Source organism: Convolutriloba macropyga, chromosome 6, assembly GCF_964194025.1.
Source record: "Convolutriloba macropyga chromosome 6, txConMacr16.3, whole genome shotgun sequence".
Classification (NCBI taxonomy): Eukaryota; Metazoa; Xenacoelomorpha; order Acoela; family Convolutidae; genus Convolutriloba; species Convolutriloba macropyga.
Window position 1 is genome coordinate 72,628,065 of NC_134473.1, and position 15,587 is coordinate 72,643,651.

Genomic DNA, 15,587 nt, shown 5'->3' on the forward strand with positions numbered 1-15,587 from the left:
CGCGTGATGTTTCCAATGTAGCAAAATTGGATGCTTTGCATTGAAGTCCAATTGACTTTTGCCTACTCTGCCTTTGGCTCGAATAAGTCCTTCTTCGTCTAAGAAAGGAGAGAACTGTAGGATTTTGCTGCCTTTTGGAATTTCCTTTTCAGCTTTGAGAGATTTCATCTCTTCACCAAACTGTTCTTGCTGTAGTAACTTGAAGATTTTCCTTTTGCTTTTTCTGTTTCTTCAATGCTGAATACAAGTGTTGCTGATTTGTATTTGCTCAATGCTCGCTGTACGTATGCCACTGTATTTACTAGTCTGTTAAAATTACTGAATCGTTCTCACTGAATAACAGCCTTCTTTTCTTCAGCCTGTATCATGAAGACTGATGAGGGTATATTCTCTTCAACTGATGCAAAGATTAGATTCACTTGCTCTGGCCATTCACTTTCTGGTCGCTTCAACCAGGCCGGCCCAGTGAGTCACTCACTTCTCTTGAGTTCTTCAATGTTGATTGCTCTGGTGCCAATGTCCGCTGGGTTGTTGATACCGCTAACATGTTTCCACTGTGAAACATCGGTTGTATCTAGTATATCAGCCACTCGATTGGCCACAAACACTTGTTGTTTACGATGGGAACTGTGTATCCACTGCAATACCGTAGTTTAGTCTGACCAAAAACTGTAACTATTTGTCTTCATTTCATGTTCCTTGACTATCTGTTCTTTCAACCTCACTGCCTTGACTGCCGCTTGCAATTCCAGTCGGGGTTTGAAAGATGCCTCATCGGTGCCACTCTGCATTTTCCAATGACAAATGCTAAGTCAGATGAGTATTCCTGTGGTTGTGAACGTAGATAGGCCACTGCACACATCGTGTCTTCAGGTGCGTCAGCAAACACATGAAGTTCGGCTTTATCCCTCTCTTTGTTGAAGTACCTTCTATCGATGCTTGTTTCAGCCACTATTAGAAGTTGTTCTTTCCATCTCAGGAATTCTTCTTCTTCACTAGGCTCCACTTCATTGTCCCAATGTTGTCCATTCTTAGTCCAGATGCCTTTCAGGAGTCGTCTCATCTGAACACTGAACGGAGCAAACAATCCAATCGGGTCGAATACTGAAGATACCAGTGACAGAATCTTCCTCTGGGTTATAGGGGTTTCCACTTCCTTGTTGGTACCTCTACACACTTGAAGGCTATCATCAGTAACGGTCCATTGTAGTCCTAGCACTGAGGATCCCTCCGTACTGGGTTCCACTTCGACTTGCTTCGTGTTGCTGATTGACTTCAAGTCTTCTGGGACTGCTTCGGTAACTGCATCGTTGTTGCTTATCCACTTCTTCAATTCATATCCTTGTTGTGAGAGAAGATGTAGTTGATTTAAGACTTCAATTGCTTCTTCCGGGGTTTCTACTGATTTGATGAAATCGTCCATGTAGAAATTGTTTTGTATTGCCTTTGTTGCTATTGGATACTCTTCTTCGTTGTCCAGTCCCACTCGCTTGAGAGCATAGTTTGCGCAAGTTGGAGAACTTTTAGCTCCAAACACAGGACACTGACATTCGTATATCTGAACTGGTTCATTTGCTCTTTGACGCCAAAAGAACCTCAAGCAACTTCTATCTTGTTCGGGAACTTGCACTTGTAGAAGCATCGATTCGATGTCAGCTGTTAGGGCTATTGGTCCTTCACGGAATCTGAATATTGTTCCAATCAAGCCATGTAGCAGATCAGGTCCTGCTAGTAGCGTATCATTTAGGCATACTTCTTTGTACTTTAATGAGGCATTGCAAACACGTTTTACTTTGCCAGGTTTGTTCGGGTTTAGCACTGGATGATGGGGCAAACACCATTCTTTCCCGAAGGTGCCTTTCACTTCGGACTCGTGCAATATCTTTACGAATCCCTTTTCTACATCAGTATCTATTGACTGTTGATACATACTCTTCAGGTTTGGGTCCCTTTGGAATCTTCGCTCCAGTGAGTAAAGCTGACCCAGGGCTGAGCTGTAGTTGTTCGGTAGGTTTGGCTCTGGTTCACTCTACAGCATTCCCACTTCGTACCGCTCGCCTGTGAGCTTTGTCGTACTCTCTAGCATCTTTTGTGCCTGCAGTTCCTTCTTTGATTGACGGACGACGTTGATTTTGGAAGCGTAGGTTTCTATGTCCCACCAGGTTTGGATTTTCTCAGCCACTTTGACATCTTCAGTGAAGGCGAAATGACAAACATTTTGTCTTCTTTTGCCCGTCATGGGTCCACTGACTACCCATCCTAGCTCTGTTAGAACGGCGAAAGGTTCACTTTGTGTTCCTATCTTATAGTCCACTGGGTGTTGTAGCTCATAAGCATCTTGACCAAGGATGATGCCAACTTCCATCAAGATGAAGCCTTTGTTGGGTAGAACACTCAAGTGATTGAAGTTTTGCTTCAATTTGTTGTAGTTGTAGTTTGTGTTTCCCAAGGAGATTGATGGGTGTGCAAACGCTTCGATTGAATGCACCTTTGAATGTAGTCCCTTTATTTTGAGAGGGACCTTTTCGGTCTTCAGATCCTTCATTCCGTGTATGCCAGGTTTGTTGAGCGTCACATCGGTGCCTTGGGCCCGTAACTTTTCTTGCACACTTTGATCGATTAATGAAACCGTTGATCCACTATCGAGGAAAGCATATGTGTTCAACCGGTTGCCGCCGCTCTGTATTGAGACAGGAACTATCTGAAGAAAGCTAGTAACTTCGTTACTCTGGTTGATTGTTGCTGCGCTTAAGTTGACTGTGTGATTGCCCTTGTCCATTTGGTTTTCTGAGTGTAGCAATCGGTTGTGCTTCTTGATGCATCCATTGATGCTACACGCATTGACTTTACAATCTTTGATTGCATGTCCTTTGCCTAGACATCCGTAACATAAGCGTTGCTTCCTCACTGCTGCGTACCGATCATTCACACTCATGTTCCTGAATAGTGGACAGTTCCATTTTTTTGAGTGCCATTAGCTAGTGGACAGTGATCACTTTGCGTTTGCTTCGTTTCTTTCACGTTCGAACTTGCACTGAATTTCGATGTTTTCGAGAACCGTTTGTCTCTATTAGTGCTTCTCCGGTCTTCTGCTCGTCGCTCTCCCTTGAAAGCTGAAAACCCTTCGTGCACGAATGCCATCCTAGATAGCCACTTTTCAAACATAATCAGATCAGGCCAATCTCCATCTTTATCATCAACGTAGAACCACCACTTCTCTTTGAGAACTTGACGTAGTTTATCTTCTGCCATATACAGTGTCGAACTTGATGCTTGTATTCTTTGAGCACATTCACAAAGTTCGAAACATTAACTGAGAAACTGATCAGACCTGTTGAGTCGTGAGGTTTCACCTGACTTGCTTTGCGAAGACTCTCCAGCTGTGCATCAATGATCACGAGGCCTTCCAAATTTCCTCTCCAGAATACTCCATGCAGCACCATAGAACTGTCCAGAATAGCCCATTCCAGAGATTGCTGACCTTGCCTTGCCTGTCAGTAGAGTCTTCAGATAGCTCATCTTCTCTGAGTCTGGTATTGGTCGTTGATCCACTGTAGCAATGAACATACTAGACCACTCCGGCCATTCGAGAGGGTTTCCGTCGAAGTTGTTCAACTTCAACTTTGGTAGGCTACTGCTACCTGAATAGCCAGTGTTGTATCATAGACCAGCTCTGGGGGAAACGTCTCGCTCTTCAACACTTGAGGATCGGTCTCGTGATCTGCGATATCGTGAGAAGTGACTATACCTGTTCACTTCAGGGGTGGCTTCGTTGATCGTTCTGGTGTTAGAAGGTTGTCGATCCTGCTGGCCCAGTCTTAAACATCTCTCTTCTTTGCGGTCCAGTTTAAGGGTGATTTGTCTTGAGCACCAGTTGATTGGGAACGACTATCATTGTTCTCTAATGCTGTTCTCTTCACTTTGCGCTCTAGCTCGCGCTCTTCCTCTAGTAGTTGATGCTTGGTTTCCAGTTCCTTCATTTGCATTTCCAGCTCTAGCCTCCTCCGCTCAAACCGTGCTTGTTCCAGTCGCATCTTGGTTTCGAATTCGATATCGATTTTCTTCATCCTTTCCTCTCGCCTTTGCTTTGCTGACGATGTTTCCGAAACATTCTCCGTCTCTTGGCCACTTGCTGTTGCTCCATTTTGCATTGTTTGAGCAACTGGGCTGTCCGTTGGGTAGTTGTTGTGGCTCTCGCTGTCGTTCACGGCTTGAGTTGCGTTGCTTTGCTCTGCATTCATTTCTGGTTGCGTGCCTTTGCTTATATATGAAAGCCAATGATAGTCCAAACTTGCTTTGCACTTCCTTGCTTCTTTCAGATGTTCTTCAACGAAATTTGCTTGGTAGGGCACAAGCTTGTTTCGACGCTGCAGTTGCTTGGGTATTTTTTCCTCTAGGAGGTGGACAGTCTGTTGATAGAGGACCTTTAATTTGTTGGGTCGATCTGAATCTTCAATTATTTTGTAGCCAAGACTTCTTTTAGTGTTAACTTCTTCCACTAACTCTTGAGGCTTCTTATCGTACCTGTCAGCTGTTGATTGAAGCTCCTCTCTGCTGGTTGTGCTTGACTTGCCTGGTTGCTGTTTCGCTTTTGCTTTGTTGGTTTCCTTTGAGCAGGGTTCGCACTTCAATTTCTTTATTGAATTGCACTCTTCTGTTCGCCTCGCTGGCCTGTTGGTGTTGATTTGTTTGATTCTTTTTGGGTGGTGCTTTCGGCACTCTCTTCATCAGATTGGACAGCAGTTTGCCTTCCACAGACCGGCTCGGCGGACCAAATGTAACGGCTGCTTTCCTATCAAAGTCAAGGAAAACTTTACACCGCCCAGTTCGTTTCAGCGGTTTCAAATCTGTCCGGATATTGTGTTTTTGCAGTTAACTTTTGTGAACTGTATTATCAGCTATACTGTGGAATACCGCTGCATTACTTGTTTTTCCATTAGTCCTGATAACTAATTGCTCAGCTTTGCTGAATAACAAACTTGTTTCCCTCAGAATAACAAAAAATAATTCAAATTGAAACAATCAATTTTTGTTGAGTTTTTGTTAATAACTCAACTTAGAATTCGAAATTGCAAATTCTGCTCCAAACAAATTGTTAAGGATGACTTCAAGTAACTGTCAACCAAATCTCAAGCTTGTAGCGAACCTCCTTGTTAAGGGGGCGCTTTTAAAGCAACTCAGATACTGTAGATCTGATTCAAATTAATAAACAACTTTCTGTTTCTCAATTGGTTTCAATAACCACCAATATGAAAACTATGCTAGGCTTCGTTAAAGCCGGTAAGAGCAATTGACTATGTGCTTTGCACAAAGTTTCTCTTACTTAGGAACTTTGTTCCTCATAAAGAAAGATTGAGAATATCAAAGTTAATTCTCTTTTCCACAAGTCAAAGTAAATTTAAAACTGTACAATCTCTAATATGATCTACAGAAACAAGACACGATAACAAGTAATTTACCGCTCAAGAAAGTGTGCTTCAATACGCACTGTTCGTCAGTTTAATAAAACCAAAATTGCAGATTTCTTCTGATTTTTGGTAGTTTTTCAAGCTCCTTTTATGCTGCTAGTCACGTGGATTTACATGTCAAATTCAACTGTTGATTGGTTGTAGATAATAATGTCGACAGAATGTAAACAATTTTCCATAACGTCACTTTTTCAGTGTAAGTTTGATGTCATGGGAAATTTGTTAACCATGTAGAACTTTTGTCGAATATTCTGTATCAATAACAGGTTGATTCGCAATCCAATCGCAAAGAATCTGATGCAATACTGCTAAGTCGTAGTATTGTTTTGCTGGTGTTGAGGTAGTTCGAGTTTGAGTTATAGTTTAACTTCATGAATGACGATTGTGTACTAATAATAGTTGCTAAAAATAAATGTTGAACAAAGTGAACAAATCCGTTTGGCTCCGATAGAATGTAGCATTAAATTTCGCTTGTCACGCTATTCTAGCTTTAATGCTCGAAATGACCTTGAAGCGCTATTCAATTTGGTAATTGAATTAGTAAGCTCAGCCGCCACAGTTTTCATTTTTACGACCTGTCGCCGAAAATCGGGAAATAAAAATTGAAGATAAGTGAAGGTTGAGGCAAAAACTGAACAAAGTTCAAAATCTTACGTTAAGCGTAATGAGCAAGAAGAAGCTGGAAAATTGGAAGGAGTGGAAAGAAAACTTAAATCACCCACGCGCAAGTTTTACAATGCCGGAACCAAAAATTAAAAATCCAGCCGTTCCCATATATTTAAGTTGAAATTCAATCTGGTTAACGGAAAAAGTTTGTTTCCAAGAGCGTTCCTCAATTTGAAAATAAATGAGTAACTAAATAAAGCTCAATTACCAAATAAAGCTCCATTAAATGGACACAAGTTTGGTATCAATTTGGGACATCTGATATTCAATACCTGAATCACTTTCAAATCGGTATTTTTCAACAATTTGGCTCATTGCAAATTTTATTTCTTCATCTCCCTCAATTGTATCTTCCAGTGGGATAGTCACACGGGCTGCTAATTTCTGGTCGCGAGGAAACCTCTTTTGTTTCGTTTTTAAATTTGTCCGATCATTGTTATTCACAAACTGACAAGTCAGATCTGACCGCTAACTCTTTTGTAAAGATTTTTCTTTAAATCCCTGATGATATAAACTGTTAAGGACAAAATTTTTACATAATGATCGCTCCCTAACTTGGCAGAATCCCATTTTGCAACATTTGGAATGAATGAAGCTAAAATGTTTACATCTATGTTTGAAGCCAAAACTGAACTTATGAAACAAAAGCTGAAGCTATGAATAAAGCTACACCTATGAATGAAGCTAAATTATTTGATTGGTGACGAAGCCTATTCCCCTCTCGTTTTCCGGCGGTCTACAATAAGAAGACTCACAATTCGGGAGGGGGATTTTGCAAGGTTTTTTTTAAAAAAATTCAACTGGACAGTGTGAGCCACCAGTTGAGTAAATTGTTCCAACATTAGCTTTGTAATTTGCATGCTTGAGCCCCAAATATGTTTTTACGACAGATCTTCTCGTTAGAGAGTTTTTCCGGTGTCCCACAACAACAACAAATTTGCTTCCTTTTACATCTTGTAAATCATGATGTTCCTGACTAATTTGGGAAGAAAAGTGCTTGCAACTGATGAAGAAAAAGTTCCTAATTGTTTTTTTTTCGGTTCAATCCAAGAATTTTTTCCAAAGATCCTGTTCCATTTTTTTGTGTATGATATTCTTCCCGCTTAAATATTTGAGTTTGTTAAACGGATTGTTTTCCGTTTCTGCGCCATAGTTTTCGAGGGTATATATTTTTCGCACCCTAACAGAAACTTCGCTTCCAGAAGATGTTTCACTATGTACTGTAACCTGCTATGTACTTTATTATCTTTTCGTGTTCTCAACTCTCTTGGCAAAAATATAATCATTACAAATCATTATCAAAACTGATACCAACAACTCTAGATCCTCCCTTTTTTCGTTTGAATTTATCTTGCACTGGATCTCCAACCATCAAACCTTGTAGAAGTTGTTTCAATAGGCATGGAATGTTTTTCGGTTTCGTATTCTTTAAAAATAAATTGTTATTTTATTTTTATATCGAACTCAGAACAAGTGAACAACAATAAAGATGAATAGCTCCGATGAATAGTGCGCATTCTTGTTGGTTGATTGCGCAGGTCATTTCCTTCTCATTCTTCAAGAAATGTGATTACCGTAGTGGTTTCTGTTTTTTTGTCAGTAAAAGGGCAGCTCACCAAAAGCAGCGCACTTTTGTGAGCTTGAGCCGCTATCAATTGTTCAGTTTTAGCAGTTTTAGTTTCAACTCTACATATATGTATATATATATATATATATATATATATATATATATATATATATATATATATATATATATATATATATATATATATATTGATAGATATACATTTATCGGTGAAATAAGATTTATTATTTTTTTAATCTTTGAAATCACCAAAGGCGGAGCAAATACTTTTAGAACTTTAAATTTACTCAAAAGTGATAGTGAAGATTTACTTTAGAGAGTTTCTAGGATTCATTAACATAACTCATTCATAAATTTAGAAAATAATAAGACGCATGGTTTAATGTTATTCTTCTATTGTTATTTTACATAGGCCGTACTGGAAATGAAATAATTTTTCAACCATAGGACAGTAACAAACATCACAGTTTTGATGGGGAGGCGTGCATGCCGAAAGGAAACATGATATACGCTGCCACAAAATACAAGATATTGATGTTCAAAATTTGGGATGTCTTAGCAGAGTTTTTTGATATGTGTTTCGAATTGAGAGTATTTTGGTTTAACATCCGATTTTTCAAAAGATTTTGTAATTTATTATAGCGACTTTTTCGCGCCAAGAGTGTTATTAAGGCCTTGTCAAGATGCTTCAAAGTTTGTTTTTATTGTGTAGAGATGTCATCTAACCACTTTTTTGTTCAACTGAAAACAGATTGGTTGAAATTGTTCCTACAAACTCCCAGTGCGCGACCCCACGCGAGGAATACCAAGGTCCTCGGAAAATCATGCAAGAACTTGCACGATCGTGTCAAAATCTTAGAAGCGCTCGCGTTCAACTTAGGAATTTAACACACCTATATATGTAGGGTAACTCGGGCACTCTAGGGTACCAATTTGATGACCAGACATGAACACAAAAATGAGATTTTTTTCAATTTCAAATCATTAATTATGTTTCCTATGGTTTAGTTCAAGTCTTTTGAAGTTTCATTTGGGCAAATAGAAGAAATAACTAAAACTTGAGAAACTTGGAAATGCTGCTATGGGCGAGAAGAATTTTTTTTTGAGGTTTTGACTGTTCAGGGGCAACTGAGCCCAAATTTTGCAATTTTGAGTTGTTTTGGGTTTTAATCAGAACTTTTATTTTAAAAAAAAAGTGTGTAAAACTTGGAACACGACGCAAGTTCCTGTCAAGATCTTGGAAACCCCCCCCCCCCCCTCCCTTGGATTTTGGAGAATCCAAGATCTTGCGTGGACTTGGTGTGGATATCGTGGGTTCTAGCACTGGGCTATGAGGTTGGATTAAATTCTTTAAGGTTTTCTGAAGAATTTCTTCAGAATTTCAGACGAACAGAAAAGTGAACTGTTTAGGCGTGACATGCGCATCAAAGCAATACATCGCAAGTGTGAAGTGAAAAGACTGATGTATCTCAACTTCAGAGAGGGGAGGTTCAGACCCAACTTTGGCTCAAAGCCAGAGCAGATCTACGTAGATGTCAACATACACAATATTGGGCCAGTTTACGACACTGAAATGGTAAATGAACATCCCAAAATATATAATTTCTTGAGCATTTGCATGCGGTGTATGGTGTTGCCTATTGCATATCATACTGGATTCTTATGTCTAAAGGTCATAAAACTTTCAGTTATCTACCGTTTTTAAACCCAAAATTGTTACCCAAAAAACTAAGTAGCCTTAATTTTAGCGCTAATTGTCCAAAACCGATTAACAATAGAAAAGGCAGGACAACCATTACCAAATACATGAGTGTTTTATTATAGGCTAATTTACAAAGAGGGTAACATTATGTCACATTATGCTTAACTAGATATAAACTATGAAACACAGTATGGCAATCAATTAAAACCTTTTTCATTGTTTGCTTCAGATTTGGGCACAATAGAGCTGTTTTATCCCAAAAGCAGTCATTTTTTAAAAAAAAATTCAAACTGTTTTTCAATTTTTAAGATGCAAATTGGTTCAATTAAACTGCATTCCCCTTTCCTGAATTGGGCCTCTTCAATTCCCTGGCCGGGTTCTTATGTAGGACGGCGTTAGACCAATTGAACAAATAAATTTGTTCAAACGCATTTTACGCTCGTCATCAAAGGTTTTTCACTCCCTGCCGCGGAGCATTCAAAAGCGCTGTTTGACTACTAAATCAAAATTTATAGCTTCTAACAGGCAGGCCAATATCCTGGGGCAAACTTGTTCACGCTTTAATTAGAATCCACGCACCTTTTTGACAGACTATTATTCACCTGAGGAACACAAATGGGTAAAATTGGGCTGCGAGAGATGAATATTGAAATTGGTTCCCATCAATTCTGTAAAGTGACGTTTTCTGGACGAAAATTGACTTGGTTTCTCTAATGTGTAGACACCATTTCAAAATTAACGGCTTGTTGTGAATAGTAGTAATTTTTGACGCTTGTCTTGGTAGAGGAATGAAATCAGAGTCCAAAGAAACCGCTGCATGGGAATCTTTTGAAACTGATAGACTTTCATTTTTTTTGCTTGATTTTGCTTGATTAAAGTTTGCAAAAATATCTAAAATAACCAGTAAATAGTGTTTAAAAGTTATAAAATTCACAGCAATTATAATTTAAAATTTTACAGTGCATGTGTTGAAGTTATTAATGGCTCTCAAACTTTAATTATTACCAAATCCAGCGCCTCACTTGATGTTGGAGAACAATTGGTCTAAACTTATTTTTCAAAAGACAAATTTTGGTCTATCTAAGCTCCAAAACTAAAAGGAAACAGCTGCAAAACAAAATCTGTTCTTCATGGCATTCATGTCACTATATCAATTACCTTTACATTAAATTCCTTTCAAACAAAGTTTGTACCAATTATCATAGACCTATAATATTTTTTTTCTTTTTTTCCTGACCGGTTTTTCGCCTAAACCGTTTGATTTTACGCTCGGAGGGCATAAAGGGTTCTTAAAGCCTTTCGGCTTTACGAAAATTTGTAATTGAATCTGTTGTTGAAGTTATTACGAAAAATTTGAACAACGATCAGTTTCGTGTGCAAAGATTTGCTCCCATTCCAGAAATAGGTTCACAGAATTGAACATTAGAAGTTAAAACAACGTTTTAAAAAAATGCGGTTGTCTTTTCTTGCACCATTTTTGAAAAAAAATATTCAAATAATTACTTGGCGTCATTTCTTAAATGAAATCAATTTATTTTTGCAACATGCAATGGTGGTGATTCATTAATTCAGAAAAGCAGATAAGAAAAATCTGGAATTGGTTTTCTATTTATTATAAAAAATTAATTCTGATGTGAACCAACACTTCCTGTTTGCCCGAGCTTCTATGATATTCGCCAATTGTGGAACAAGATTTTGTAAAATTAAAATTCTCATATTAAAAAAACTTCACTTTATCTGCGCCGAATTTTTGCGCTTGAAATCTTAACTCCTGAAAGAAAGTAAAAAGGTTTAAAAAACTATCCACTTATCTAAAATAGAACCCAAATTCTACTTTAAATATGATGAGAGCAAAATACAAAATCAAAAAAATTGTCCACTATCCTAAACTCTTGAAGAACATTTAACATTTTATTGCTTAAATTAGACAATAAGACTCAAAATTTTCTTTCGTTTCTACAAAAAAATTTTATGTAGAAATCAATTTGCTCAAGTTCGCGAGGGCTTCCATCAAAAACTTCAACTATCGGTGTACTCTTTTCACAATGGTCAATTTTTTCAAGTCAAATAAAAGAATTGTTGTTTCTCAACTAAGTTTGAGTAGAAGACCAGCAGAAATGGCTTGATTGCCTTTGAGATGCGAAATATTAAATAATTGCCATCTGAATACAGCTGATCTAAACAAACAAAAAGTAAATCAATAGTCCAGTAACAAAGTTTTCGAATAATAGTTCTTGAATGACGATGCCCAACTCAAAATTATTTTTAGATTTTTAGGAGTTTCGTTTCCACAAAATCTTTTAGTGATGCCTAATTGTAAAAATTTGCAGAGCAATTTTTTTTTATCTGACTTAATGTATAATGAAGACGCAGACAATTTAAAAATTCAAAACTTTTTAATTTTGATGGATAAATACTGAAACTGTTTGTGTACAGTAGCAAAATCTTAATGATAAATTTCTTAGAGATGAACTAAATAAGAAAATACTTTAGCTAAATTTCTAATATTGCTCATGCAAACCTCAAAAATTACATGCATGGATTTTGAACGTGAGTTTTGTCCGCCATTTCAATAGGTAAATGCAGAATATCTGATATAAATCACAAAACTTTTCAGTTCCAAAATGATAATTTCGTATGCAAAATTCAACAAAATGATCCAAAGTCAGTGTGTTTCAATAATATCTCTTCACTTCATCCTACGATTTCACCTGATTTTTTAAAAGCCGAGCCATACTTTCAGTTTCTTCATTCAAATTTGACCTAGAGCAAAAAATAGAATTGTTTTTGTTTGAACGAGCTGTTCTACAATTTTTTGCTTAAAAAATTAGTTCTGATAACGCATGCTTATTTTTTTGCTATCATTAATTCATTGAATCAAAAATACAATCGATTAACCTGTTTTAACCTAATTTTGTTAACATTTGTGAAATCAGAGAATTAACAAAAGTTTTTCTGACCGCGCAGAAAGAAATTGCAACAATTCGCGAGAGCTGAAAATCCAGGAAGTTATAGCAATAAAATTTGGCCCATTGCTGTTGAATTTTGCTCTTTTTAGAAAAAAAAATGGCCGGACATGAAGAACCGATTTTCATTCAGATTTAGCTAGAACAAAATGCAAAACAGAAAGTCTGTTATGGTTATTAAAGTACTCGACTTTAACATTGTTAGCTGTAAGATTTTCTGATAAATGATAAATTAATTTTTAGCAGACCTCATATTAACCAGGAAACATCGAGAGTTTCAGCCAAAGTTTTTAGAGTTTTGAATTGTTGTGTTGTCTACAGAAAACTGGAATGACTTTCTTGTTCTTGGAGAACCAAGAGATACCGGTAATCGTTTTGCAGCGAATTTTTAATTAATTTAAACTGAAAAAAAAACAATGAAAATTTGTTTACCAGAAACCAACAGCAGCATCAAAAGTTCTTTTTGCAAGAAAATTTGCACGATGTTCGTTAACGAAATGTTAACCAAGTCCTTGTTTTGTTTAATAATTCAACAACTCTTATAAAAATATTATTTGAGATAAAGAAAATTCAGTTTCACTTTCGCGAAAATACCTGGAAACGTGCAAAGTTTAATGGTTCTTTTTAGATTCCACCGATTAAAGTATAAACTATCCTGGCACTATCTGCAAAAATTTCGCAAAAAATCATCCAACACATTTATTTTTGTGCAATCTCGTTGCAACCGCAATGCTTGTACTGTATGCCGTTAAGGCTTCATACAAGAAAATCACCCTAGTTTTAATGTGGTTTCTGTCATCTTTTCAATTGAATTTAAGAATATTTAAAATATTTGAACTAAACTTATTATTCTGCAAAAGAAATTAAATTGAGTCCCTTTTCTCCGCTTTTTTCATTCATTATTTAACAATATGATCCAATATTGATTTCCTGTAAAAATCCAATTGTGCTTTGACTGCATCACCTGGCCATCTATTAATATTTAACGTTGCTTTTCATTGGCGGTAACGCACCCAAATTATTTTAAGAGTGTCGTTATTGCCGGTCGCATCCAAGTTTTTTCCATATTTTCAGAGTTTTTAAACTAAAATGTACACGCTTCAATTTTTAGGCTTTTTTGCCTAAACTTTGAAGCAGAACTTTGAATCTTAAATGTAATATTTGTAAAATATGAAGTATTATTACCTCGACTTTTTTTCTCAAGAGAAGAGAAAAATTTAAAACAACTTTTAGATGATTATAGACGCTTTATCATCGCAGAAACATACAAATATTCCTTCAATTTAATTTATTGCCCGTTCAAGCCGACCACCCATAAATTTTGCCCGTTCGGACTCAATTCAATTTGGCAATTCATTGTACATTAATGGAATTAGATTTGACCTTGGGAAACCCTGAAGAAATTAAGGGGTTCCACTTGATCTACAGGGGCTCTAAGGAGCCGGGGCGGTACAGACCGACAAATGTCATCTATGAAGCCATTGAAAGCTGTTTGTCCTCGAAAATAATAAATAAATTTTGCATCAATAGCTTTAGACGCTCCCTTATAAATTTTTCAAGCCGCATTTCAATGGTGGTGAACAAATACAAAATGTAAATATAAACAAGGCTGAACGAATGCTGAATGCTTTTTATATCCATACATGATAGACATTTCAATCTGCCAAGGGAGTTATTTTGTTTATATACTATGACTATATCATTAATGATACGCTTTTTTCCAATGGGCGAAAGGAAAACAAAGAAATTCATTTCTCATTTAGAGCTAATAGTAGGCTTTTGCTACGGGTGAATTTTTTGCTGGTGTAATTATGATGTATTACTACTGTCATGTGCCCCGGGTTCAAACAAAACTATGTGTTTGATGCTATTTGGGACGCAGCAATCTCAAGTAATGCAGATCGGTTTTGAAGTCTCATTTTTTTGAACTTGAGCTTGATAGAAGGCACCTCGCCTTATTATTTTGCACTAATTTTTTGCTAAAAGTGTGCTACATGTGTCTGGCAAAAGCAGCAATAGTTGGTAAGAGCAGATATACAATTGGTCAGGCTCTTGTGTTTGCGCATTACGCATTCTGGTCCGTGTGTTTTCCCCAAAAAACTAGGAAAAGATTGAAAAGAGAGTAAAGATAAAGTTTTTCAACAGAGTCAAATACTCAATTAATCAATACAAAAAGAAGCATTTTGCACATTTTTTTAGACGAATTGATAGAGATGCACTGATCCAAAGTTCGTGGTAGCCTCAAAAATTAGTTATTACAAAAAGAATAAAATTTGCTTATTACCATAGTCCATGTCCGACGCTTACTCTGTAAGATCTTCCAAAACTCTGGCAAATGCCCGGGTTGAAATTTCTTTGATTTCATACAAGGATCATATATGATTTCATACCTTCCGTACTTGATTTCCTAATTCGATCCTTGTATGAAACCAATGAAATCATATATGATCCTTGTATGATTACCAACAAATCATATATGATGCTAGCTTGATTACCAGGAATCGTACATCTGTTTTTCATAAATCTTTTACAATTTATTTTTTTTCTTCATTTTTTTCAGTAAGGCATCATCTATGTGATTCCCCGGCATCACTTTGTGATCCACTTAAAGAACCAAACGTAAAATAATATTTACAAAGTTTGGCACGAACTTAAAGAGTAAGTCCAAATAAAAAACTATAGCTTTGTTATTCTCTGACGCCAGTTTATACATATAAATGCCCTTTTATAAGAAATGTTAAACATTTTTGCAAATAACCTCAAATTCGTTTTCTGGATAAATTTAAAACGCAAAGTTCTTCTCTTAGCGCACGCAAAAATTCAAATATGGATTGAAAATGCGATATATTAATGGCGCTTACCTTGAAGAAATTTAAAGATCTCGCAAAATAGACATCGAAAAGTTTTGTTCACTAAAGTTGGAAGTTTTTAATATCAGTTATTTCTTACCAGCAGATTTTCTAATGAGTTGATTCCGTTGACTGAAGTTCTCGAGCCTAAGCAGAGATTTTTGTTATCTGCTTTATCTGCGATAACGTAATCAGAAGACCTAGTATTCGAAAATAATTGAAGAACGAATCTTCGAATAAGACCTATACAGTTCCGTGATATGGTTTTTTTAAAATAGGATTGCATTTGTTAAGTACGACTAGGCTGTTCTCCTGGTAAAAACAGAAGCAAAAATAACATAGAATACATTT

At 36.7% G+C, this 15,587-nt stretch overlaps 1 protein-coding gene across 1 annotated transcript in view; it reads left to right on the plus strand.

The window, feature by feature from the left end:
* The window catches only part of LOC142341403 (uncharacterized), a 30,320-nt gene extending 20,655 nt beyond the window's left edge, over positions 1-9,665 (plus strand). Inside the window, exons 3-4 of the mRNA XM_075392330.1 lie at positions 9,130-9,295; positions 9,651-9,665. Coding sequence (XP_075248445.1) covers positions 9,130-9,295; positions 9,651-9,665 — 181 coding nt within the window. The remainder of the gene's footprint in view (positions 1-9,129; positions 9,296-9,650) is intronic.
* The last annotated feature ends 5,922 nt before the right edge of the window (positions 9,666-15,587 follow it).